Below are 27,768 nucleotides of genomic sequence, written 5' to 3'. Positions count from 1 at the left end.
AAATGGGGGCTCCCACTTTATGGCTCTGGGAGCAGGAACCAGAGATACAAATGACCCCCAGGGAGGGACAGAAAAAGGCCTTCCAAGAAACAAGCCAGAGAATTGTGCATCCATAGGCACATGCTGCCACAGGCTAGTCATATTCCATTTTCAAAGCATTAAAGGAGAAGAAACTGGCAAAAACTGTATTTTCTTTCCTAGATCCAGAGAGGAATAGCATTCTTGAAGTCTGTGAGAACACCCCAGCAATAATCTTTCACCTGGATTTCCCACCTGCAAAGGGCAGAGTGCAAATGACTGGGCACACACCACATACTTCACTATTTCCTAGGTGTGCTGCCTCCACCTAGACCCCACAATACTGAACAAAGACATATCCCATCAATTCGATAATCAAGTAAACACTTCCTACTTCTTAAAAACAAAGCAAATACCTCTTTCCAAGCTCTCATTACCATCAACAGCATAAATGTGTCCTGGGATCATCTCTCCTCTTACATCCAAACTATCATCTAGCCTTGCTAATTCCTATGGACCCCCTTCCTTTCTTCTCATTCTCTTTGTCCCATTCTAGTGCAGGCCCTCAGGGCCTCACATTTGGACCAGAACAAAAAATATCCTAGCAAGCTTTCCTGCTTCTTTGACCCAGTATGAGATCCTCAACATCATATTCAGCCCACCATGCTCTGCTTCCTGTTAATGCTTACTAAATCAAATCTGAACTCATTCAGGCCCGCAAGGCTGCTCCTCTAACTTTAATATTTCTCTCCTTTACCACCCTGACTAGCCCATTCACAGCCTTCTGCACAAAACACACATAAAACTTCTTAAGTTTTGTCTGAATACCTTCTATTCCTCTATCTTCATTACCTCTATCTTCTTCATTACCTCAAAGAATCTTTTCTGGTTAACTCTAACTTGACGAATTATTTCTTGGCTATGGCTATTTCTGTACCAGGTTACTATTTTATTTCAATAGCCTGCATTAATGTGCTGACTTACAAATGCTGATTCCTTACTTTCCACTCAAGTATAAGACTCATCTCCTAGATCCAGAAGCTTTTCTTTTCTTTTCCTTTTTTTTTTTTTTTTTTTTTAAGATTTTATTTACTTGAGATAGCAGATGGAGGGAGATACAGACCCCTGCTGAGCGGGGAGCCTGATGTAAATCTCCATCCCGGAACCCTGAGATCATAACCCAAGCTGAAGGCAGATGCTTACCCAACTGAGCCACCCAGGTGCCCGGATCCAGAAGCTTCTTTTAAAAGTGAGATCTTCCCTTAATCTTCCTCAGAAGTTGTCCTGTACCCAGGACGTGACTCGGCTAATAATATTACTGCTCCCCATTGAAGCAGCCCTCATGAGATAACACTTGGGATATCATATCAAACAACCATGAGGAATAAACTCTTATTCTCAATAGCAATGTTCAAGCTGCCACCTGCTCCTATCAACATTGAAATTGGCACTGAGTCTTTCCAAAATTATAAATTCTTTCATGACCCCAACGTGTTACAAAACAAAAACCCAAAAAACAAGCATGGTCACCGAAGGCATTTGTTTATCTCCTTGATTCTTAGTATACAAACACTATATTCTTTGAAGTTCCCTTAGGATGAGAAGCCCCATTTTGTTCCCTATTTCCAAGATTAACCTATATTCTCAGTCATGAGCTGATTTTCTAGAATGCAAATCAATCCCAGAGCCAACAGTAATCTTGTTCTCTACCAGCTCTGCCTCTAGCCTACCTTTGACCATCACATTTTTGGAAGGTCTCCAGCAATAGAGAAGTTATTCATGAGTCTCAACTATTTTTTTTTTTTTAGGTTTTTTTTTTTTTTTTTTTTGAGTCTCCACTATTTAGCAAGTACTTCCTTAGATTAACCTCACTCTCAAACCCTGACTCTTCACTTCCTATAGTTTAGCCCTATGTGGTTAGACAGAAAAAAGTGATCTGCCACTTTATTGCCACCTATGTATTGCTCAGGATAACAAGAGGAATTTGCCTTTTACTCTTTCCATTCTTCAGCCTCCAGGTGCTTGGATCAAGATAATAAAATCAAAGCATTTAGCACAGTGCCTGACACATAGTAGATTCCCGACAACATTAGTTCCTATTCTCTCTCTCCTTCCTCAAAAAACCATAGGTTCTCAACCTTTCTGGGCCTATTTGTTTACTGGCTGAAGACAGCATTGAACTAGACAAACTAATGTCCTTTTCTGGTTCTAAGTCTGTGACTCTAATTCACTTTTTGGTTTGTTTACTTTCCTACACACTGCCTTCACTTGGATCTAGAAACAAAGGAGAGAGGAATAACACTAGTTCCAATGCTAGTTGGCCTAAAATACACAAAACCACTTTCAGGAGTTTTAAAACTCCAAAAATACAAGTCACTTTTTTAACGTGATGCATCCATATCATCCCTTCCTTCCTTATTTCTGAATTATTCTCTTGAAATATGTAGATAGCAGTAGGAAGCAAAATTTCTGTGTATGCTACTTGCTTAATATAATCAATCAAGCTTTCCTAGTGAAAACGTCTTCAAAGCCTCTCCCAACCTAAGGGTTCTAGGCCCATCCTCCAACTATAAAGGTAATACTACTATACTCAAGGGCAACTCTTTACTCACAGTGGTGCTTCAATGGGTCTCCTTTAAATGAACTGTGAACCTTTAAGGCAATTATCCCTTTTCACTAGTCCATTATCTTTCCTTCTTGTATTTCTATCTCTTCTTTAAAAGCAATTATACCCTTAGTCCCTTTCTGCAGCCCAGCTATCAAGACCACTCTAGTTCTGCTTCCCTTATTTACATCTCCTCGTACTGCTTCATTTTATATGGACCTTTGGTCCCCTAACATAAAATGCAAATGCTGGTAACAAGGCCAAACTCAGAAGTTCCTGGATTTACAGAAAGGATCAGACTTCTAAGCTCTAAGTCTTTGAATTCAGCCTCTTTTCTCCAGGGCCAAAAGCATTCAAAATTGCATGAGCTTTGGTGGGGAGGGTTGTCTGTCTACAAGCTGATCCTTACCTTACCTACAAGGTAGGTATTGTAGTTCTGAGACACAGGAGGTAAAAGAAAAAACATCCTCCAAGACTCAGACTTTATTTTTTCATTTAGCTCTGACTGCCAAATCTGCCTTTCTCCATGCTGCCTCCCTCAAGAGATGATTTGGCTTGGATAAAATGCCCTTCATTCCTTTGGAACTATCAACATTAACTGTAGTTTACAACCATGCCAAAGCAAAACATCTAAAAATCCATCTATTTCCAGGTCCTAGGAAACCTATGTCTAAGTGAATTTACTTTATAGCTACATTCTCTTATTCCAGAGAAGTATGGTGTGGCTATGGGCTACATACTATGGCTTCACTAACAATCACCCATCTAGAGTGTTAAAGACTAACTTCATATCAGCCCCTTTCTCTCAGCCTTGGACCACTAATTTTTGAGGTAGATATGAGAGCAATTCAGTGGTCAAAGCTTTTTGGCACTCTGGTGATTAATCACCAGGGCATCGAAGCAATCCTCATCTGCTTTCTTATGGATAGCAGGGCCCTCTTCTCACGCACCAAGGTTTGCTTCCCACAGACACCATCTGCAACTGAGCTCAGAAATGTCATCACCAAAAGCATATCTCAGGACATGAGGGAAGAGGATGAAGTGAAGTGTTGAGACTCTCTGCCCTTCCTAGACCAGTAAAGGAATCTCTTGTACCCCCACACAACATAAATTAAAATCTCCTTAGCAGTAAGAAAGCATGGTTATTTTGCTTCCTCCCTCACCTCTTATCCAGTAAGTTGAGGATCTGGAATAGACATTTGTCTTCTGAGTTGTTTCGCATTACCTTTCAAAACTATGAAGCAGCAGTAACTCTAAATATCCTGTAGGATTAAGCAATCAATATCTCTGGTAGGCCTAATGCATGCAAGGTGGGCAGTGAGTGAAAAATAGGAAATGAAAAGTGGGTGGACAAGAGATGGAGAGATGGCTGCATATGGGGAGGAGTGGTAGAGTACCACCAGCAATTCCTCCAGGTGTCCTGAAAGTCTTTCAACCCTAGCTTGGCGTAAATTTTCACTTGAGAGTATTCTTAAAGTTACAGGAACATTAAAAGTATTTCTAGAGGATAAATGCCACACCTGGACAGTAAAATTAAACGTGTCCAGAAATGCTCACCTTGCCTCTCAGGACAACCAAAAGACTTAGCAGTTCCACCGCTCCCTTGGAATGGTTGAATATTTACTCACTTGAGGAACTCCCCACTTCCTTTCCACCTAGCCCTTCAGGATGACTAAGTTGTGAACAGAAAAGTAACTCCATACCTGAAACACAGTCAAACTATGGGGCAATCTTTAATAACAAAAGAAATCCCAGCACAAAGAGAATTAACTGTTAAACCTTGAGGCATTAACTTTACCATACAGTTAAGGATACCTGTCTGGTATCTTAAAGAGTGCTTAAGAAATGTTGATACTGAAGCAGCATGGTTTCTAATTAGAAATAGTCTAGGCTGTGAGAAAAAAGTCCATGTTAGTTAAGTTAGGTCCTCAGCCTTTAGGCCCAGAATGAAAAAGAAGCCACTCCTATGAAGTGGAAACAATATTCTATAGTAGGTTGAAGTTCATACTCCTAGGCATGAACCTGCAGTATATAAGGCCAAAAACCAAATTCTTTTTCTCTGGAAGCTAACCAGGAACACAAGATTCCAGGAATTGGAACAATCTTGAGCTCTCCATTTTCCTTCTGGGTAAAGACAGCCCACAGGTAAGGGACCATCATAAACTTTGGGAAGTCAAAAACAGGTCAGCAACCCTCACCACCAGTATTTGAATTTATCTTCCTGATTTCCTTGTTCTGGTGTACCCTTTAACCTGTATGACTGCTCACCCCACCACCAACTTCCTGATAACCTATCTTCCTTCCTTTCCTACTTCCTTTCTGTCTTCTAATGGGTTTGATCTGCTCTCTGCCTACTTATAACTAGCAGGACTGCAGCACACCCAAGGGAAAATTTAGTTCTCAGTGGTCTAAACCATGAAAGAAAAGGGAATAAAATTCTCTCCACAGGTGAAAATAGTTAAGATTTTGAAGATAATAGGATTTTTACCCTTAAAAACAACTTTGACTCATTTCCTGGCTTAGTAACAGATGAGGAAATCTCAACAGCTAGAAGACTAATCTTAATCTCCATGCCTACCCTACTCATGGTAACATAAGAACTGGTGGGGGCGGGGGTGGTTATTTTTGAGACTATTCTTTGGTTTAAACAGCCTCTTACCAATTTTCATTGCCAAGTTGAGCCCAAACCCACTTACCTCTCCTTTCAGGAGTTGGGGTATATGAGGCTCAACTCTTTTGATGGCTTGGCACCATCATTTGTGTAACTATTTCTACTTAAAAAAAAAGAGTTACCTTACGGTTTCCCCAACGTTTTTCTCTAGTTCCTAGTCTAGTGTTCTGAAGCACCTCTTCAAACCCTGAGAACTTTTTTTTTTAAATATATTTTATGAGACTACAGAGATTCTGAGACAAATAATTCTTAAGATAAAGTGGAGGAAAAAACCTTTTACACACTATTAGATTTGCTCAGAGGCTACAGGTAAAGAAGTAAATGCAATGGAGCAAAAGTGGTATAGTAACAGGAAATATTTAATTTTCCAATCTCCACTTTCCATTTTTATAAACTGAAAGAAAAATTTAATATATTACAAAATATCTGTACATAGACAAAGTACACCCGATGTGGGGCAAAAACAAGAGAGAGAAGGAATACAGTGTCAGGAACCTAAATCAGGGAGAATGAGGTGGCAACTGACACTTTTCTGTTGCAGCATTCTCTCTCAAAACCTGCTGGTAACCATTTTAGTACTGTAACTATATATGCATATTACACATACACACACACACACAAGTGGCTGGGTGATGTCTATGGCATAAGTTAACAAAAAAAGTCCTACTTACAAATTTGTGCTACTGCCCTGCTTTTAAAAGTATAGATTGATGTCATTTTATCACTCCTATGGACCGTTGAAGAAAAAACTAAGGAAATTGGGTCAAACAAAATTGTTTTCAAAACCACAAAAATGATCATGGCCAAACTAGTTTTGCCTCTCATTCATGAACAGAATCAGATTTTTTCATCTGTTCAAAATAATGTATTTAATGGACTTATTACCTCCCGTGGTACAGTAACTAAAACAAAACAAAAACTGCTTTTGAATATAATTCAGTTTGAAATTTTCTAACAGTCAAGTTGAAGTTCTGTCAAAACTTTACTTCTATCACATTTATAGATAACATAGTTGAAAAATTAACAAATACCTTTTCTTCCTCCACACAGATTCCAGGTTATTTGAGTTTCTTTTTTCCTCTGGTTTTAAAATAATCAGTTACCAAACTTTTCCTTGTAAAGGCTAGACTCCCCAAAAGGGGGTAGGGAGTGAGATGGGATCATACACACACACACACACATACATACACACACCCATACATACACTCACCCCCTTCCCTAGTAGTAGGGATGGGGGAATGGAGACTTAGTATATTACTTAGAATATTTGGCATAATTAAAAATAAGGGGTGGGAAGGGGGAAGGAAAAACATTATTGATGACTGCTGATAACCAAAATGTAATTAAAATATAGAGCGAATTTTATTCATATTTGATGGGAGACCAATTATTTTTACTGGATAGGTAATTTGAAAGTATCCCAGGCTTAAGGTCTTTAATCATCAGGGCCCAATGCCTCAAATTCAAATATTCTAAAATACAAAGGCCCATGTCTGAGGACTAAGAAGTCAACAGACAAAAGGTTCAGATGAACTTTAATGGAATTTTCCAATAGCATGTCAGTGAGCCTAGCAAATCTAATTGGACATACTGGTATAAAAAGCCATCAATGCCAAAATGGCTAGAAGGTTCTTCCTCTAATGTTTGCCCATGAGGGCAAGGCCAGACCAAAACCCAGAGAATAATAAAGAAATACACACACCGGATATCTGCCTATTTCAGTAAACAGGGAAAAATAGTCTTCATGTTAAGTATCTGAAGAGGATTCTTCATTTCTTTAAAGTTTTTTTTTTTTTTTATTAGTGCACCTTTCTCTCACAAGTAGTTTTTATTTTTTAATATAAGAACTTGGCATTGAAACATGAAACTTCACTTGAGTTCTGAAAACTATCCTCCAAGATGCTGAAGCATGTTTGCCTTTTCTCTGTAAAAGGGCCCTAATCTACGTTTCACAAAAGTCTAAGTCTGTGCAGATAATTTATATGAATGTGTATGTTTTTAAAACACATTATATGCTGGTATTCACATAGAAATGGAAGCCAGAATGAAAAGCCTCCCAAGTTATCCCACCCTGAAAGCCCTTCCCTTTTCCATTTCCTGCTTATAATAAGGCAAAATTCTTGCCATGAAGTCATAATTTAACCCCTTTTACCAAAAACAAAACCAAAATCAAATCTCTCTAGAGGAAACTCCCTAAAAGAACTAGCAGGATATACATGCTGAGATGTGTATATGTCAATACTGTTCTTTCTCATGGTCTGTTCTTTTAAAATTATTTTTTAAAAAAGGTCTCATATTGAATAGATCTTCAGAAAAATATGCACCCTAAACTAACTTACATTTCCATGTATTTTCAGGATGTATTTCTTTTCTCTTTGACAATAATACAATCCTCTGTTTCAAAGTTTTTTTTTTTTTTTGACATAAAAATATATGTGTAAACAGTATGCTAACTGCTCTTACTAGCCCTCTAATTATGGAGGCATCATCTCTAACCCCAGCTCAACAGCAATGTCCTAGGCTGTCTGCATTTATGAAACAACTTCACCATCAGAATATGGTTTTAAAAAAACAAAAACATTTTAGAATTGAAAAGTTACAGAGAACAATATAGGAGTTTGAATTTCCTTTCCTTTATTTCAAAAAAAAGTAAAGAATTATCCCAGGTTCTTGGGCATCTCAACGATTAATTTTTTCCAAACAAATGCCTCGAGAGAGAGGGAGAGAGAGAGAGAGAGAGAGAGAGATGGAGGGAGAGGGAGAGCAAGAGAGAGAGAGAGAGAGAGAGAATGAGAAACTCTATAAAGAAGGGATAGAAAAGGGATGAGATGGGGTAAATCTACCTACATGCCCAAGAGCGCCTCTTTCTACAACCTGCTTCATGTGCAGGGAGAGGGGCATGTCTTTGTCAAAGCAGAGCAAATTTTAAGAGTAATTTATTTGGAAAAAAGGGATGTTCAAGATGCTCAATGGGGGAAAAAAAGAGTTCACTTGAAAGCAAAATTGTGAGATGGTGGAGAGGAAGGAAACATTTATTTAAATCAGCCAGTCACTCTGTTTCCCTTATAGCAAAAGCCTAAGAGTAGCTCAAATTTTGTGAACACTATTATCTTTAAAGGAAAACAAAACAAAACAAAAAAACAAAAAACAAAAAATTCAAAAGAAATCATAAAAAAATCCCCAAAATTTAAAAACCTAAAGAGAGCCTCTCCTGAGCCATCTCAAAATTGAAACTGTTCTCCTTTTCTTCTGCTCAAGAAGTGCAGGCAAATGAACTAATACAACATTTACTTTTCAATTTAATGACCCTCTCCACATTCTCTACTTATAACTACTAGGTAGAGTTGAAGTAATTGTTCTAGCTGTAGCCCATCCAGGGGGAACTGGTGCCAACACCATTATTTTATAAGTCGCCTGCTAGTAGCAAGTGAGCAAGGAATACAACAGACAGCTTTGCAGAGGCCAAATGCAGATGATTACCTTGCTCTGGCAAATGATTTCATTAATATTTCAGAGGACTGGATGGAAGGATGAATAGGGAAGGAATTTTTCAGGACACTGAAGTCTCTGGGTTAGTAAGGAACTCCTCTCCCTCTTCCCCCTCTTGGCGGGACTCTTGTAGGCCCCCGATAGAGCTTTCCATAAGCAGAAGATTGAGCTGGGCCCCCCCAGTTAAGGCCTGCTCCTGAACTACTGGCCCCAGTGGTTCCTGGCCCCAGCTCCCCATAGTTCTGCAATTTGGTCTCTGCATGTACCACAGAGTTGCTGCTTCCCTCAGCTTTCAGGAATGGTTGCCCGACCACTGAGTGTAATGGCAAGGGGACCCTGGCAAAACGGAGGTCCTGGTCCCCTGGGAACTGCACTGACCCTGTGCCCTGGTAACTGCTGGACTCCCCAAGGTGGCTCACAGAGCCTGAGAAGGTCCTGTTCTTCACCAGGGTCTGGGTCAAGGATTCTGTCAAAGCTGGACCAGAGTTGCGTTCATCAGTGTCAGTGGCACTGAACCCTGTTTCAGGCCCATCAGTGTTTCCGTAAGTCCTGTTGGGATGGGGTCGGGTGGAGTATTCCATTGGTCTCAAGGCCTGGTGCTCATGTGGCAGGTGGCCAGGAGGCTCTGCTTCAGGCTGGGATAAAAGTTGCAGCAAGGCGGCTGTCACGGCTGGGTTCAACTCCTGGGGGGCGCTGGAAAGATCGCCTTCAACCAGAGGGGGTGGAGGTGGCGGCGGTGGAGGTCCGGGGGGCTCAGGGGGCCTCTTCTCTGGTGGAAGAATGTGAGGAGGACATGCTGTGGAAGGGTTACTTCTTTTAAACACCATCTTAAAAATCACATGTGATTATAAACACACACACACACACACACACACTCACACTGCCCAACATAAACAAATGTCAATACAAGTAACCAAATATATATATAAAGAATAAAATCTTGGGATCAGGAAATTGCAATTTATAAATAAAATCAAGTGATTAAAATAAAACAGTTGCATTCTGAATCTAACAGCTGGTGTAAAAAAGATCATGTTTCAAATGATTGTCCTGATTTGTCTGAGATTTCCTCCATTTCCTTCCTTAAGGAACTGTTCTAATATGTAGGCTGCTGGCAGCCTCCCCGCCCCTTTTTGCTGTTGGATCAAAATATTAATGAAAATAAAATAGAAAGAAGGAAGATGAGAGGAAATAATACACATGTTGTGGTCACATTTCTAGCACATAATCTTGCTGTACAATAGGAGACCTTGCATAGACTTAGCTAATACATTTTACAGAACATTTTAATGATATACGGTTAACACCTAAAATAGAACTTAATATACAGGAGAAATGAAATTAAGTAAAAACCTTTCATTACCATCATGTATAAATACACACTTGCTTCTCCAAACTTTAGTTCCCTCTTCCCATAACCACATTCTGAAGAAAGGGATGTTAACCACCATTCTGTCGTTCAGCTTCCTATGTTACAGTAATTATAAAGACTAATTATCATAATTTTCCATTTTGTTTCCCAACCTCCTTCATTTTTTCCATGCTATGAAAAAAATTACTAATGTCATGCAGAATGAATGGGCTGTTGATAAACATCTGTTTATCTTGGAGACCGTGACAAGAACTGAGTATTTAGAAATGTATTGAACTTATACACTACACTGTCTTCCAAAGATCTTTGTCTTTCTTGAACTACTCCCCATATTCCCACCCCCCACCCCCACCCAACTGCTGGCTAAATTTGCCCAAGCATGGCAATCATTGTCCGATAACTCCTGCCAAGACCAGAGAGTAGAGATGTAAAATGGTGTGAGTTTGAGGACATACAAAACCAAGTACAATCAGAACAGTGATTTTTAAAGAGTTGGCAGTCACCCTGCTGAAGAAAAGGTTTAATGTTTTGGGATATCTTCCAAATGACTGATTTTCCTGTTCCCTATGGAATATTTTTAAATGTCCATATAATCAATTCTTTATTATCTGAGCTAGTGATATAAAAGTCATTTCTCAGACAAGCCAAAAATAGTTTTTTAGTTATAAAGTATTTTGGTAGCATATTTACCACAATTATATTTTGCAAAGACAATTAGTAAAGTATGCATTCACTTAACATGCAGATGAAAGTACTCTGAAAACACAGTATTGTAACGTTGTGCCCTGGAAGGATGAGGTCAGGTGCTGTATGTAACATACAAGTAGGGTGGCCAACAGTCCCAATTTGCCTGGGACTGAGCAGGTTCTCGGGTTGCTGACTTTCAGTTTTAAAACCAGGATAGTACAGAGATGAGTTAGTCACCCTGTATACAGTACCCACCCAAGTTGCTTGCTGACTAGTTGGTTGGTTGACTAGGTGATAGGTAAAAATGAATTTAAGGACAAAAAATTAGCTATAGAAAACTTACAGTCGAAAAGAAGACATACTGAAAAAGGAGAGCTAACTGGACCACAAACATCTATAGATTTCAGAGTGTTGGGCTACTAATATCTCAGTACCAATTATATTTAAAAGTATTTTTGGACTACACATGAAACACTAGTTTGTTTTTTTTTTTAATACCAATGGCAAACAACTTTAAAAATGCCTAACTGCAAAAGTGAGCAAAGCTAAATTTATTCTTCCAGCTCTACTACTTTTCATAGTTAAACTTTGTCTTTTATATAAATAGTCCAGCTGTGTTTCAGTAGAACTAATTGTTGAGTTCAAGTTCACATGTAGGAGAGGATGAAAACTACCTCAAAGTAGAAAAGCACACAGATTGTAAACAACTATTAAATAAACCTTCTTATAAGAGTTAAAAGATCACATTTCAGAAGTCATACTATTTTAAGATTTAATGTTAACAATATTGGCAATTCTTAATAGTCTGTACTAATGGAGGGAGGTATTAATGAAATGTACAAATAACTTAAAAACTTCAAATGACTCATTAGATTTCAATCATAATCCTTTCCTCAGACAAGTAAAGAGTAGCAAAACATAGCCAGTGATAGATTTTCACCTTCTCTGGCTTACTCAGTCTGCCCTCTGGTGGAAGTGCTAATGAACAGTAAAATGACCAAAAAAGAGGCAGCAGGGGAGGAACAAACATAGGAGACAGAGATAACTGGATAATCAAAGGGTGACTAATAATTAGGAGTGGTATTTTTACTCTCCTTTGAAAAGTAAATCTAGCAATTTCTGGCCACAGGCCAGGCCTTAATTTTAGTTCAATCTCACCATTTGGCTCATAGCTTGTTGGTTCAATTATTGGGTGAATTTCTTTCAATCACTACACTATTTAATTCGAACGACTTATTCCAGGTATTTTGGTTATAGTTAAATTTTTCTGCTGGTGTAGGGAGGAGAAGGAAGGTATGAGAGATGATGCAAAGAGGCCTGCTTTAATTCTAGATTAGCTTTCTCTGTTATTCCATGTCCTAGAATCCCTTAAAAGCAATTGGAATCAATATGACAGAGTAACAAAGTGAATTAAAAAACACGTTAAAAAGAAACATTAAGAAAAGTACACCAGTCCTATCTCTGCCTTTGTGAATAATATGGTTCCAGCACTGGGACCATAGGTAGGCTTATTTAAACTCCCTGGATTTCAGTTTCCCCATCTGTAAAGTAAAGGGGTTAATTTTATTTACGTTATCTTCCAGTTTTAAAAAGCTTTGCATGTGAAAAATAGCTTATATATTTGTATACCAGAAGAAAAAAGGCATATACTTTCTGCACCATCCCATATGAAGTGTGAATGTAGGACAATCTAAAGTTGAAGGTTAGTGTACCTCATCAGCCCTTGTGCTTCTTCTCATTCCCCAATTCATGGGGTCTTCACGGACAGCGAAAATTTCCAAGTTGAAAACACTTTGAGGTAAGTAAGCATTTTGCAAATAGACTGTGAATCAGAATTAGAAAATTTACACTTTTCTTTCCTCTAATAAAATTGTGTGCTGTTGTCATACCAGATCAAGGTATAACATATTTCCATTTCTCAGATTTTTCTTTATGTAATGCTCACTTACTAATTCAATTGTCTCTTTTAGGAACACAGATTTTTAAAAAGCATGTTTATATTTATATACTATTATTTTTGGTGAAAAGAAATGTTGGTGTTAGTTATCTACTTAGAAATATTTCCAAATTACTCTTCAGGAGATTAACAATGGCATTTTATTAGAGTTTTCTTGGCTATATCTTTCAGGTAAGACTGGTATTGAATTCACTACACTAGAGTAAAGCTGATTATTTGTACAATCTGATGATGGTTTATTTGGAAGGCAGATTTTCAAGTACCAATACTAGGTGGCCACTATTCACACAGTGGTTCAAGGTGTATCACTAGCAATGGTTGTGGTTTTCTTGGATTAGAACACAGAGGCTTTACTTACCTACCTCCCAGGAAATGGAAAAACAATCAGTACATGAAAGGTGCTTTGAGAAGCTGTGAGACTTAAACAGAAGCTGGGCAGGGCAAGAAATACATCACTGGATGCTATGTTCTCCTGTAGGCTAGGTTACAGAAAACTGAAACTGAGGCCATTGATGTGAAAAAGAAAATGTTAAAGAGATTTTTAAGAGGATCAACAGCACCTGAGCTCAATGAGATTCATGACCGGTCTGTTTACCTGCTGCCTCCTCCTGTGGCATTGTGGGAGTTCTTCGGGGCCCCTGTGGCCCACTGTTCTTGTCACTGTTGTTTTCCTCCAGGCTGCCTGCTGGCTCCTGGGTTTTCATCAGCTGACTCAAAAGAACTGCCAGCATATTCTGCATGTCAGCTGGTGTGCTTGAAGCTTCAGAGGTTGTCTGTTCTGCTGAAGGCTGGACCACTAGGGCAGGAGGTGCCTCCTTCAAAGACTCCTCTGGGGCCATGGGCTCTGAGTCCTGCTGCTGGGAAGTGGCTTCAGTTAGGGCACTGATGGACTGGTTCAGGGCCTCCAGCTGCTGCTGCATCTCTGGGTTGGAGTGGATGTTAAGCAGCTGTGCCATTTGAGGGATGCTCAGGTCGGTCTGGCTCTGCAGCAGATTCAGTAACACTGCCAATTCACTTTGATTCAACTGCTGTGTGATGTCACCGAGGCCTGTGGACAGACAGTGGAGCCAATAGGATAGAATGAGGCAGGGTAAGGACCTTGGCCTTCAAAAAAATTTTTTTTTTAATTTTTTTTTTTTATTTATGATAGTCATAGAGAGAGAGAGAGAATGAGACAGAGACACAGGCAGAGGGAGAAGCAGGCTCCATGCACCGGGAGCCCGATGTGGGATTCGATCCCGGGTCTCCAGGATCGCGCCCTGGGCCAAAGGCAGGCGCCAAACCGCTGCGCCACCCAGGGATCCCGGACCTTGGCCTTCAACTGGCAATAGCAACTTAACAATATTCAAAAAAGGAAATTTTATTTGAATATCTCATTTTTCATACCTCAAATTGTCATGACAAATTGTATATTCACTTAGAAATACAGAAACTAACTAAAATATCTCTGTACTATGAGTAAATGTGATTTCATTTTATCTGTATTCTTCAAGGCCAGTGACTTACAACCCCTATTATACATCAGAATTACTAGGAGAGATTGTAAAATTCAGATGCCTCAGTTTCCATCCTCAGAGATCTGGCAATTGTTCAGGAGTGTTTACTTTTCAAGCTTCTTAGATGATTCTAATGTGCAGCCACTGTTAAAAACCACTGTTGTATGTGGATGGGGAAGGGTAAATGAACCATGGAAAGAATACCTGTAGTTCAGAAAAACTGATGGTACCACAGGAGAACTATTTTACTATAATAGTTCACTATTACACAGTTCTGGATATATGTAGATCAAATAGCCCTCTATAGAACTAATTACATTTAATAGCAATTGTGATTTAAATGATTAGATTCTAAGAACGTCTTATCAAATCTAACATAAACAGGGCTCCAAATTACATGTACCATGGGTAACCAAACCTTAAATTTGGCTTACTTAACTTACTGATTTATGCTATACATCTAATTGATACAGTATTCTTTCTTGAAAAGACAATGATCTATATTGTAGACTTTTTAGACAACATATACAAAATTTAGTTTAGCTCCTTTTCCTCACAATGAGGACACCTCTTTATTTTTTTTAAAAAGATTTTATTCATTTATTCATGGGGGGGGGGAGAGGGAGCGAGTGAGAGAGAGAAAGAGAGAGAGAGAGAAAGAGGCGGAGACTCAGGCAGAGGCAGAAGCAGGCCCCATGCAGGGAGCCCGATGTAGGACTCGATCCCGGGACCCAGGATCACGCCCTGGGCTGAAGGCAGGTGCCAAACCACTGAGCCACCCAGGGATCCCCAGGGCACCTTTTTATTAATATTAATGCTTCAGTGGCTAAAAGCTCACACACACATATCCTTGTACTTGACCATTAAAACCTGTCCAAATGACCTTAATAAAAGCACAAAAACTCCATCCTAGAACTGACCTATTGCATCCCCAGTCCCAGGCTCCGCCTTGACAGGAGCAGGCTGAGGTGGTGCTGGGCTGCTGTTCTTCACAGGCTCAACACTTGTCCCTGAGGTAGTTTCTTTCCGAGAGGATTTGGATGGAGGTGGCTCTTCTATCACAACACCACTCTGTCGCTGTCGTCGCCGTTTCTTACTCCATAATTCATGGCAATCCTGCCAGTGGGGGAGGCTACAAAAAGACAAAGCAAAGGGGAAATGTGTGTGGGACTGCAATAGTGAGTGAATAGAGGAACAAGAGATTAAAGGCAAAGAACAGAGGGAAACGGAAAGAATAACATAAAAATAGCCAGAAATATTAATAAATAGTAGCAGTGTAAAAGGGATCATGGCATATGGTAGCCCGAGGAAATAAAAGTCCAAAAGCCCAAGAGATTTCTGTAGTGAGAAATAAGGATCTTGCTAATATCAGAGACATACCTACTATACCTACTATGTTCTTGCTTTGCATAACAAATATAAAGAAGAACTTTATTGGTTAAGTTCTTGTTTCTTTTTTTTAAAAGATTTTATTTATTTATTCATGAGAGACAGAGATAGAGAGGGGCAGAGACACAGGCAGACAGAGAAGCAGGCTTCATGCAGGGAGCCCGATGTGGGACTTAATCCCAGGGTTCCAGGATCAGGCCCTGGGCTGAAGGTGGCGCTAAACCGCTGAGCCACCTGGTTAAGTTTCAATTGGGAATACACAGGATAGAGATGATTGGTTTATTAGCAACTACAAAAAGTCCACTGAGGGACACCTAGGTGGCTCAGCAGTGGAGCATCTGCCTTCAGCTCAGGGTGTGATTCTGGCATCCGGGATTGAGTCCCACATGGGGCTCCCTGCGTGGAGCCTGCTTCTCCCTCTGCCTGTGTCTCTGCTGTCTCCCTCTCTGTGTCTCTCATGAGTAAATAAAATCTCTCTCTTAAAAAAAAAAAATTCACTGAAATACAGTATGATTAAATCACATTTGTGTAAAATAAATTTATGTTATTTGGTCTGTGAGGACCAAAAAATGGATTCTTTCCTTCTTTCAACACACTGAATTTCCATGACTTGGTATTTTCATTTGTGGGGTTTATTAGTATATTTTAATATATTTAATCTATTTCCATATTTCCTCATATTCAATAATGTAAAGAGTCCTGGCAACTCAAATCTTATTATAATAAAGATTACCCAAGCCAAAATCTCTCTTTAATAATAAGAGCTCCCAAATTTCAGTTAAAAACTTGTGCATTTCAAGCCATATTTCAATGTATCAAAATTCTGGTGCAGTAAATGAATTTGGACATCTCTTTGGAACAATTAGATTTGTGGTTACTACCCACTCAGTCTTTACTGTATATTTGGGGATCCCTGGGTGGCTCAGTGGTTTGGCACCTGCCTTCGGCCCGGGGCATGATCCCGGAGACCTGGGATCGAGTTCCGCGTTGGGCTCCCTGCATGGAGCCTGCTTCTCCCTCTGCCTATGTCTCTGCCTCTCTCTCTCTGTGTTTCATGAATAAATAAATAAAATATTTTTAAAAATAAATAAATACTGTATATTTCTCTAAGACACATACAGTATCTTGGGACGCCTGGGTGGCTCAGTGGTTGAGAGTATGGTCTGCCTTCTGCTTCAGGCGTGATCCTGAAGTTCCAGGATCGAGTTCCACATCAGGCTTCCCCTGGGGAGCCTGCCATTCCCTCTGCCTATGTCTTTGCTTCTCTCTCTCTCTCTCTGTCTCTCATTAATAAATAATTTTTTTTAAAAAAGAGTTTCTTCATATAAGAAAAAACACACAAAAACTCTGACATGAAAGCTATAACATTGTCAATGATAAATTCAACGACAGAAGATTTTTTATCTGCCAATTGTGAAACACTGAGTGTAGAACCTCAGAAGATCCTACAGAATACAGAAAATAAATAAGATGCTGACGGGAGAGAGACACAGTCAAAGACCCTATTATCAACATTAAAATTAGGGATATGTGACCTGACAATGATGCATACTATTTAAAATTAGGACTGTCTTTACAAGTGTGGGTGTATATGGTCAACACAGAAGGAGATTTGAGAAAATGAAATGGGTAAGAGCAAACACTAGAAGGAATACTTTCAAAGAGCTTGTATAGGGCAATATGCAGGGACAAAAGACAGCTTGAGTCAAATTAGAAAAACATCACTTCTAAATCTATTCCTTGTTTAAAAGGAAAACATAAAGCAATTAAACAAACCTCTTAGCAACCGTAATACTCAAGGGCACCACTCCATTCTGGACTTAGCCATTTGTAGTTCCTTTTACAAACCTATTATTATATTGAGTTTCTCAACTCCTGAGGCTTATTGGAAGGTTTAGGGCCACTACTTGACCAGCAGCACTTACTCTGGAGGATCCATTTTGCTGAGCTCAACATCTTTAAGGAAGTCACTCTGTAAAGTCTGTTCAGCTGTGCAACGTTTGCTAGGATCTAGTGTCAGCATGTGGTCCAGTAAATCAAGTGCTGCTGAGGGAATGCTGTGGAAAGAACAAGTTCACAATGACCCCAGAGTTCTTAAACCTGTAACCTTGTGTCAAAGGTCTCTGAATTTCCAGCTCCATGTAAAACTGTGGAAAGGGAGCTAGAAGCTGGCTAAACAAGCAAACAGATTTGCTATCAAACGGGATTTATGCAATGCTAGAATACAGGTAGAAAACAGGAAGCCAGCAGTTCCATTCTATCATGGGAAGATCAAAAGGACTAGGAGAATATTTACATATTGTGCATAATAAAATGATTTTCTATCATCTAAAGCCAGCCTGGCTGGCTCAGTCAGAAGAGCGTGCAACTCTTGATCTCAGTGTCGTGAGTACCAGCCCCATATTGGGTGTGGTTATTAATTAAATTAAAAAAAAAAAAAAAAAGCCTTAAGAGAAAATTACAACAGCACTATGATAAAATTCACATATGTTCAAAGAAAAAATGTTTTCCTGTGCTGTGCTGCTATAATAAGTTGGGATAACACAAACTCTCTAGGCCAAAAGTCAAGTCTAAACACCCCCTAAAAACAGAAACCAGATGCACATTTCTGCCAAACTCACAAAGAGAATTCTTCTCGTAGACGCCTTCTATATTGCTTCTTCGGTTTCATGGTATTGAAGTAGGGCAGCTTGATAACATCAGGCCACACAGCTGGACAAGGGCTACCACAGAGTCGACTGAAAACAAAGCAAAAAGCCAGAACAAGAAGTGAGTCAGCATTGTGAATTGTGAAGATTATAGAAGCAGAAATTATTACTCCCTGACTTCTGGGGAATCTTAGCTATTAAATTACATGGCATGCAAAAAGGTAAAACCTGACCTCACTGCTTTAAGGGCAGAAGGAATAGGACAGAACTAACTGGTCACAAGACAGTAAAGAGAAAATACTGGCAAAAGAGTCCAAAATGATCTATACATTTGGTTTTGTAAAACATGTTTTAAAACTTCCATAAAAGTTTTCATTATCAATTTTCTTCTATTCAATGATAAGCTGGTCCTATAATGTTCTTATAGGGAGAATGGGCAGAGGGGAGCCTAAGAAATTTTGTTGGAAAACTGAAGTTAATGCATAACAAATGATGAATTATACGCCACCTTTAAAAAAGCCTACATTAGCCTGTTGGATTCTTTCCTTTATTCTTATTGATAAAAAAACCCAAATTCTATCCCAACCCCATGCCTTCCCCAGATCCTCTAATATAGGTTCTATTTTATAATTATCTGTTTACATGCTGTATCACTTACTAAACTGAGCTCTCTGAAGACAAGGACCTATCTTACATATCTCTGAATCCTAAAGTAACAAAGAAAGGAATTTTAGAACAGGCTCAATAAATGTTTGCTGAATAAATTTGATCTTAATCTAACCGAGGAATGAAACAGCCATACTGAAAATGGCATGCTTTTTATATGAAGAACCAATTTAAAAAATGCAAAGATTTCAAAAGTCTAAAAGGGGGGGGGGGACCTAAAAAGTAAGACCTTTAGTAAGACCTAAAAAAGGGGACTACAACTTCTTTACATATAGAGCCCGTGGCAAAGTATGTGGTAAATCTGACTGAGACACTTACTTGGACCTGAAGAGTATAAACTCATTTAGTAGAATTACTGAAAAGTATTAGAAATCAGAAGATGAGATCACCTATTACACCTGGGCACTCAGAGTGCATGCATAACTGTACCTGATCAGTTCTAGTTGAGCTAGTTCCAGATTGGCTTGGAATATAGGCTTCTTTGTGAACAGTTCCCCGAGGATGCATCTACAAAGAGTAAAATTAAGAGGTCAGGAGAGAAATCCCTGGAGCCTAACCTGTGTCTCAATAAACTTTTGTATATAAGCCCCAAACTGCAGTGTCTGAGGTTTGTGGGATTTTTTTGGTTGTTTTTTGTTTTACTTTTTAAGTGTCTGAGTTTTGTAAAAGAAACTATTTCTTGCAGTGAGATGGACAGCATAGAGTTTAGATTTGACAGGAGATCAAACTTTTGCCACCTATAAAGTCTATAAGCAGAAAAAATGAGTCAGAGTCCTTTTCCATCAATTCCATTATAAATTAAGGAAGACTAAAAACCTATACTTCAATTTTATAAGGATGCTCAGCAGCTCCTGTAAAGCGATTAGCTTTTCTATTTATTTGCTCTGTAGAATACACAATATACTACAGCCCTCTTAGCACTGTATTTGTTAAGAAATGTTTACTGTCATCAGACATCAGTTTCAACAGGACTTTCAAATACCTTATGTTTATTTATTTATTTAATTTATTCATTTTTAAGATTTTATTTATTTATTCATGAGAGACACAGAGAGAGAGGCAGAGACACAGGCAGAGGGAGAAGCAGGCTCCACGCAAGGAGCCCGATGTGGGACTTGATCCTGGGACTCCAGGAGCAGACCCTGGGCCAAAGGCAGGCGCTAAACCGCCGAGCCACCCAGGGATCCCCTCAAATACCTTATGTTTAAACACCTTTCCCATTTTTTAAAAAAAGATTTTATTAATTTATTTATTCATGAGAGACATGGAGAGAGACAGAGGCAGAGACACAGGCAGAGGGAGAAGCAGGCTCCGTGCAGGGAGCCCAACGCGGGACTCCATCCCGGGACCCCAGGATCACACCCCAGGCCAAAGGCAGGAGCTAAACCACTGAGCCACCCAGGGATCCCTCCTTTTTCATTTTGAAAATACCTTCCAAAATAATACTGATATACTTACAAAGTCCCCAAACATGTCTCCACAAATTACTTAATTACAAAAGGAAAACTAGTAACTATTTAGTGAGGAAAAAGACAACACCTATACCTAAGTGTCCAAAATTAACATCATCAATAAGAGGGAAACCGGGTTCATGTAAATATAAATGCTGTACCATAAACACTTATGGAATATTCCACCTAAAACTTCATAACCTGAATCTATACAATAGCTGGTCTGTCCTTCAAAAATGTAAATGTCATGAAAGACAAAGGTTAAGGACTGTTCCAGAGTAAAGAATGAGAACTAGGGGCACCTGGGCAGCACAGTTAAACATCAGACTCTTGGGTTTCAGCTCAGGTCATGATCTTGGGGTCCTGGGATTGGGCCTCCATTGGGCTCTGCTTGCTTAGCATAGGGTCTACTTGAGACTCTCTCTCCCTCTCCCACTCATGCACACTCTCTCTAAGATAAATAAATAAACCTCAAAAAAAACAAAACAAAAAAAAATGAGAACTAAATGTAGTACATGATACTAGATTGAATCTTCTATTAGGTGAAGTATTGTTTCCAGGACATCATCAGGGTATTGAAAAACTAAGAAAATGGAATGTAAGCTAACCTATTTAAAAGATAGTGTATCAATGTTAAATTTCCTGAATTTTTTTTAATTTTTTTTATTATTTTTTTTATTTTATTATTTTTTTTATTTTTATTTATTTATTTATTTATTTTTTTAAATTTCCTGAATTTGATGATGGTACTATAATTATATATGAAAGTATCTTTGTTCTTTTTTTCTTTAAGTTTTTATTTATTTATTCATGAGAGAGAGAGGCAGAGACACAAGCAGAGGGAGAAGCAGGCTCCCTGCAAGAAGCCCAATGTGGGACTCGATCCTGGATCCTGGGATCACACCTGAGCTGAAGGCAGACTCTCAACCGCTGAGCCACCCAGGCATCCCGAGAGTATCTTTGTTCTTAAGAAATGTACATTAAGGGGTGCCTGGGTGGCTCAGTTGGTTAAGCGGGTACCTTTGGGTCAGGTCATGATCCCAGGGTCCTGGGGTCAAGCCCCACAACAGGCTCTCTACTCTGCAGGGAGTCTGCTTCTCCCTCTCTCTCTGGCCCCTCTCCCCATACTTGTGCTCTCTCTAAAAAAAAAATAAATAGAATCTTAAAATAAAAATATACATTAAATATTAAGAGGGGAAAGAGCATGATATACAACTATTTTAAAATAGTTCTAGAAAAAAAATGTGTGCATACACACACATGCATTTTATTCTATGTATAGATTTTATGTTGTAGGATACATATACACACACATACACACATGAATATAAAAGCAAATGTGGCAAGATGCTAACAATTAGTGAATCTAGCGTGAATAAATCTCAAAATATCTGAGTAAAAAATGCAAGAGGGAAAAAGAACATATACTGCATGATTCCATCTACATAAAATTTTAGAAATGGAAATCAATCTAGAGTGATAGAAAGCACAAGAGTAGGGATGCCTGCTTGACTCAACAGTTGAGGGTCTGCCTTCGGCTCAGGCTGTGATCTCAGGGTCTGGGATGGAGTCCCACATCGGGCACCATGTTCTCCCTCTGCTTATGTCTCTGCCTCTCTCTCTGTGTCTTTCATGAATAAATAAAATCTTTTTTTTTTAAGATTTTATTTATTTATTAATGAGAGACAGAGAGAGAGAGAGAGAGAAAGAGAGAGAGAGAGAGAGAGAGAGAGAGAGAGAGAGAGGCAGAGACACAGGCAGAGGGAGAAGCAGGTTCCATGCAGGGAGCCTGATGTGGGACTCGATCCTGGGTCTCCAGGATAGGCCCTGGGCTGAAGGCGGCACCAAACCGCTGAGCCACCTGGGTTGCCCAATAAATAAAATCTTAAAAAATAAAAAAGAAAGAAAGCACAACAGTTGTTGCTAGGGATGGGATAGTGTGGGCAGGAGAGATAACAAAGGAACACATGGAAACTTTTGGAAGTTATCATTATCTTGGTTGTGGTGATGGTTTCACTGGTGTATACGGTATGCCAAAACTTAAATTGTATATTTTGAACAAATGCAGTTATTATATACCTCAAAAGGTTAAAAAAATTTTAGTAAATCTGGATAAAGGCTATATACTAAAATTCTTTGTAGTTTTCTAGGAACTTTTCTGCAATTTGAAATTACATCAAAATCAACCTACTTAGTTTTCATTTTAATTCCAGTTAGTAAACATACAGTGTTACAGTAGTTTCAGGTGAACAAATAGTAATTCAACAGTTCCAAATATCACCCAGTGCTTATCAAAATAAATGCACTCCTTAATTTCCTTCACCTATTTAACCTATCCCCTCATATCAATATAAATTTAAAACAAATGAAAAAGACTACATGAATATACGTTTTTGTATTCCTAAAATATCTCATTTTTTAAAATGTGGAAAAAGAAAATGGACAAAGAATCTCTTCTCCAGTCTGTGCTTTGAAATTAGGTTTTCAAATACACACAAAAGCAGTATGTACAGTTTTGCTTTGAAATTCTTTAGCTTGACTAAATTTGAAAGCAAAATAAATCTCGTTTTCAAGGTTATTAGCATTTGTTAACCTCAAATGACAAATTCTTACTTCCTATGCACTCAAACTTTTTTGAGTAGGGGTACCTGGTGGCTCAGTTGGTTATGTGCCTGACTCTGGATTTTGGCTGAGGTCATGATCTCAGGATAGTGGGATTAAGACTCCATACTCACCATGGAGTCTGCTTGAGTTTCTCTCCTTATGCCCCTTCTTCTACTCTCTCTCTCTAAAATAAGTAAGTCTTTAAAATTAAAAAAATTAGAAGTAAAATTTAACTGTTTCCAACATTAACCACTAAATCAAATTCCAAATAGTGTTGTCACATCTAACCCAGGTGAGGCTTCAGAATATGGGTGTAATTCGTTGTACTCGTCTTACAAGTTTCTCCTTCAGAGAGACTTCTGTGGATCACCAAAATAGTAAGCTCACATCAAACATCTAGCAAAATCTCACTTCAATGAAGTTACTAGGCTTTAATTAAAGTCTAATCTTCTATAATTTTAATTTCCAAGATATGTTTTGGTGTTTTCTTTTATTTCAGTTTCTAGTTCTTTGGTGGGGAAGACATTATTATGTAACACTTTTGCTACTACACTGAGGTGGCAGGTGCACACATTGAAATAATAGTACCAACAGAGCTATGAACTTTCCCTGTGTATCTTAATGGGGCGTTAACTTTAGAGCCTAGTTGTGACAATTTAAATGCTAATACTGATAAAACAAATAGTCCAGAACACAAACACACCCAGCTTGAGTCAGTAAAATTTAACTAAAGCTTTATTTGAGTTGGGAGAGAAATTATGCTCTTTCTCTATCACCCTTTTGAATTTTGAAATAAAACCCCTGCAGTGCTCCTTTTAAAGACTGACATTAATATAGGAGAAAATGGGGGGTGGGGGGAGGATATGCTCCACTTATAAATAAATGTCAGAACTCTTAAGCATGCAGGTCAAGGACAGAGTGCATATGCATAAATCATACACTATCAGAAACAACATGGTCCATTTGAAACATCTATTTCTGGGGCAGCTGGGTGGCTCAGTTGGTTAAGTGTCTGCCTTTGGCTCAGGTCATGATCTCAGGGTCCTGGGATCAAGCCCTGCATCAGGCTTTCTACTCAGTAGGAGTCTGCATCTCCTTCTCCCTTCGCTTGTGCTCTCTTTCTCAAATAAATAAATAAATAAATAAATAAATAAATAAATAAATAAATAAATAAAATCTTAAAAAATAAAATATGTCTAAAAATTTTTTTAAATCTTAAAAATTTTTTTAAATTTAAAAAAAATTTGAAAATAAACATTTTATTTATTTGAGGGAAAGAGAGAGAGAGAGAGATAGAAAGCACGTGCTCTAGTGCAAGTGCAGGGAGGGGCAGAGGGAGAGACAGAGAGAGAGAATCTCCAGCAGACTCCCACGCTGAATGTGGAGTCCGCTGTAGGGCTCAATCTCACAACCTTGAGATCATGACCTGGGCAGATATCAAGAGCCAGATGCTTAACTCACTGAGCTACCCAGGCGCCCCCAAAATGTCTATATTCCTAACACAAATTGTGATCTCTAAATATAATTTTCCACTAAAAAAAAACTAACACTCTTTAGAGAGTGACTGATTCCAGGTCTGGCACAGGAAGTAAAATAGGATGAGCTTGGAACCAGAAAACAAGGAAGGCTATCAAATACTATGGTTGTGTCAGAAGGACCCACTAGACTCCTAATGACCTAAGACCAGGAAAATGTGAATAGGAATAAGATGATAACCATAACAGATTAAAACACATCAAAAATGTTGGGGCACTTGGGTGGCTCAGTCAGCTGAGTACCTGACTCTTGATTCTGGCAGATTATGGTCCCAGAATTGTGAGACTGAGCCCTACATAAAGCTCCATACTCAGTGGGGAGTCTGTTTGGGATTCTCTCTCCCTCTCCCTCTGCCCCACCCCCCACTGCACACACACACACACACACTCTCTCTCTCTCTCTAAATAGATGGATGTTAAAAAAAAAAAAAGTTTAAATCTACAAGTTCATAATGAAACTAAAAAACAAAGCAAAATAAAACAAAACAAAAACCCCAAACCCTCTCTTTAGTCACCTTTGAAGGATACTAGGAAACCTCATTATCTTCAAAACTGGTAAATAAAATGAAAGAATTAAAGCTCTCTGCTTTTTTCCTATGACTTGTATGTAAGGTTAGTAAAATAGATGTTATCTTTATCCAGGAAGGAATAATATATCATCATCATCACAAAGCCACCACAAATGGATTGATGAAGGTAGATCATTAATACGGCTAATAACATTTCAAATATTGATAATTATATATTATGTAAAGTGGGGTGTGTGTATGTGTGTAAATCTGCTCTGTTAGGGATGAATATTTTATCAAACATTGTTTAGAATCGCCTGTATAATGCCTTTATTAAAAGGCAGATTATAAGATACTATTTTACTCCTTTTAAATTCCCTACAGATGATGTATCCGGTTATTGGCTATACTCTGGGCAGTCCCACTGTCTCAAACCCCCAAACTTGATGTATCATTGGCAATAATCTTCCAGAAGTACTCAAAACCACCTGTAAAGTAGTTTCGGGCTCAGTAGGCGATTGGAAATCACACTTGAATTCACCTACAACTTATAGGAAATAAAAGGGATAGAGAACCATACTAAAACATTGAAAAACAACAAAAAACACAGTGAGGATGCAATCAGCAAAATTCAGACTGAGGAAACTATATGACAAATGATCCAGTTTCTTCTAAGGAAATTATAAGGTGGGGAGAGGAACCCAAGAAAGACGGAGGGAGAAGCTATAATTATAAGACTTAAGGGGTACCTGGGTGGCTCAGTTGCTAAGTGCCTGCCTTTGGCTCGGGTTGTGATTTTGGGGTCCTGGGATCAAGCTCCACATTGGGCTCCCTGCTTAGTGGGGAGTCTGCTTCTCCTTCTCTCTCTGCTCCTCCCCTGTCCTCATGCTCTTTCACCCTCCACTCTCAAATAAATAAATAAATGAATAAATATCTTAAAAAAAAAAGGACTTGAGATAATCAATTGTAATCTATGTACCCTATTTGAATGTATTTGGATCCCAATTCAAACTAAGTTAAATTTTAAAAAAAAAGTTAAAAGAAAAAAGGCATTCAAGGAAATGTTTTTTAAAAAAGTATGTCTCTGATATTAGGAGATATTCAACAGATTTCTTTGAATTCTGGCTAAACGTTTATCCCCATTCTTTTGAACCTAAAGAAAAGCTACAAAAAGCCATGCAGAGAGAAAACAGATACATGTTCAACATGTGAATTACAATCAAAAGAAAAAGCTCAGAGAGGCTTACCCACAGCTCCAAACGTCAATGGCTGGTGTGTAACGCTCCTCTCCAAGCAGAAGTTCTGGAGGTCGGTACCACAGAGTGATGACTTTGTTTGTGTAAGGGCGACTGAAATGTAAAACATTAACCATGACATAAATGGCTTCTGATCCAAAAAAAAAAAAAAAACCTTGTAAAATTAAAAATCGTAGCCAACTGAAAATGGGGTTGTCAAAAAAACAAAAAAAAAAAAAAAGAAAGAAAGAAAATGGGATTGTCAAAATAGCTACATAGCAATCTAACAGTTCAAAAGTAAACTGGACAGAAGTAGGAGATGAAAAAATAACTTGCATACCAATCTGGGTTGATTTAACTCAGTCTAAGGCTGATTCAAGAATTTAGATAGAATTAACACATTTAGAAAATTAGGAAACTCTGGGACACCTGGGTGGCTCAGGGGTTAAGCATCTGCCTTTGGTCGGGGCATGATCCCCAGGGTTCTGGGATCGAGTCCCACATTGGGCTTCCTGCATGGAACCTGCTTCTCCCTCTGCCTATGTTTCTGCCTCTCTCTCTCTCTGTGTGTCTCTTATGAATAAATAAATAAAATCTCAAAAAAAAATTAGGAAAGTCTGAAAATTATTACAATTTATAGAATACTAGATTATCCAAGAATAGAAAGAATTCTTTCCTTTTTCCCCCACATGTAATTTTGATGAATGCCTCACCTCTCTTCAGAGTTATAGAGCCGAGCAAGTCCAAAATCTGCTAGTTTGATTTGCCCACTGTAAAACAAACAAAAAAATATTTTTATAAAAATAACAGCAGTGGCTTCATATTTATACCTACACAGCAATCCATGAATTTACGAGTTAAACAAAATCACAAAACTCTGAATTACAAATGCGAATTTTAACCTATGCTTAGTTCTGTTCTTAATGGTTACTCTCCCAGATTAAGCCTCTTTTGACTACTTTGGTTTACAAAGTCTTATGGTTTTCTTTTTCTTGGTGTTTTTTGATTTGACTCCTTAACTAAATATTTATTATTTCTTGGCAAACAACAGTCACTAAAACCTGCTAGATTAAATACTTGTTATTGGGGGAAAAAAGGAATAAACTGTTCTAGATTAAGAGAGATTTAAGAAGCCTAAAAATCAAATCCAGTTCATAAACTTTGTTTAATAGTGGTTTGAACAGACTAGCTATACAAAAGACTTATAACACAAGTGAAAAAATATAAAAGTAAAAAATATATATATATAAAAGTATGAATTGTTAGAAGGTAATAGGTAATAATCTTGAGCATTTACGGCTAAACGTAATGATGTCAGTAATTTATTCATTTTTAATAAAGAGTTTATTTACTTATTTATTTGGCAAAGAGAGAGAGGGAAAGGGAGAGAGTGGACGGACACAAGCACGGAAAGCAACAAGCAGAGTTGCAGAAAA

The 27,768-nt window shown here is 38.4% G+C and overlaps 1 protein-coding gene across 28 annotated transcripts in view; it reads right to left on the bottom strand.

The window, feature by feature from the left end:
• The window catches only part of CDK12 (cyclin dependent kinase 12), a 79,445-nt gene that overhangs the window by 20,289 nt on the left and 31,388 nt on the right, over positions 1 to 27,768 (bottom strand). For 24 of the 28 annotated variants that reach the window (XR_012008975.1, XR_012008977.1, XR_012008962.1 and 21 more), the window contains exons 7-14: positions 27,046 to 27,102; positions 26,345 to 26,446; positions 19,428 to 19,505; positions 18,306 to 18,422; positions 17,610 to 17,741; positions 15,216 to 15,427; positions 13,395 to 13,847; positions 9,162 to 9,579 (exon numbers count right to left, since the gene is read on the bottom strand). Coding sequence is in view for 2 of the 28 variants with exons in the window: in XM_072780389.1 (XP_072636490.1) it covers positions 8,867 to 9,579; positions 13,395 to 13,847; positions 15,216 to 15,427; positions 17,610 to 17,741; positions 18,306 to 18,422; positions 19,428 to 19,505; positions 26,345 to 26,446; positions 27,046 to 27,102 (1,864 nt within the window). In the remaining 26 variants the exon portion in view is untranslated. Of the gene's footprint in view, positions 1 to 5,635; positions 9,580 to 13,394; positions 13,848 to 15,215; positions 15,428 to 17,609; positions 17,742 to 18,305; positions 18,423 to 19,427; positions 19,506 to 26,344; positions 26,447 to 27,045; positions 27,103 to 27,768 lie in introns of those variants that run through there. The other 4 variants (XR_012008984.1, XR_012008985.1, XM_072780389.1 and 1 more) reach the window with 3 other exon arrangements.

The sequence above is a fragment of the Canis lupus genome, chromosome 16 (assembly GCF_048164855.1).
Source record: "Canis lupus baileyi chromosome 16, mCanLup2.hap1, whole genome shotgun sequence".
Classification (NCBI taxonomy): Eukaryota; Metazoa; Chordata; class Mammalia; order Carnivora; family Canidae; genus Canis; species Canis lupus.
The sequence above is the reverse complement of the archived record's forward strand: the minus strand, read 5'-3'. Positions and strand labels throughout refer to the sequence as shown.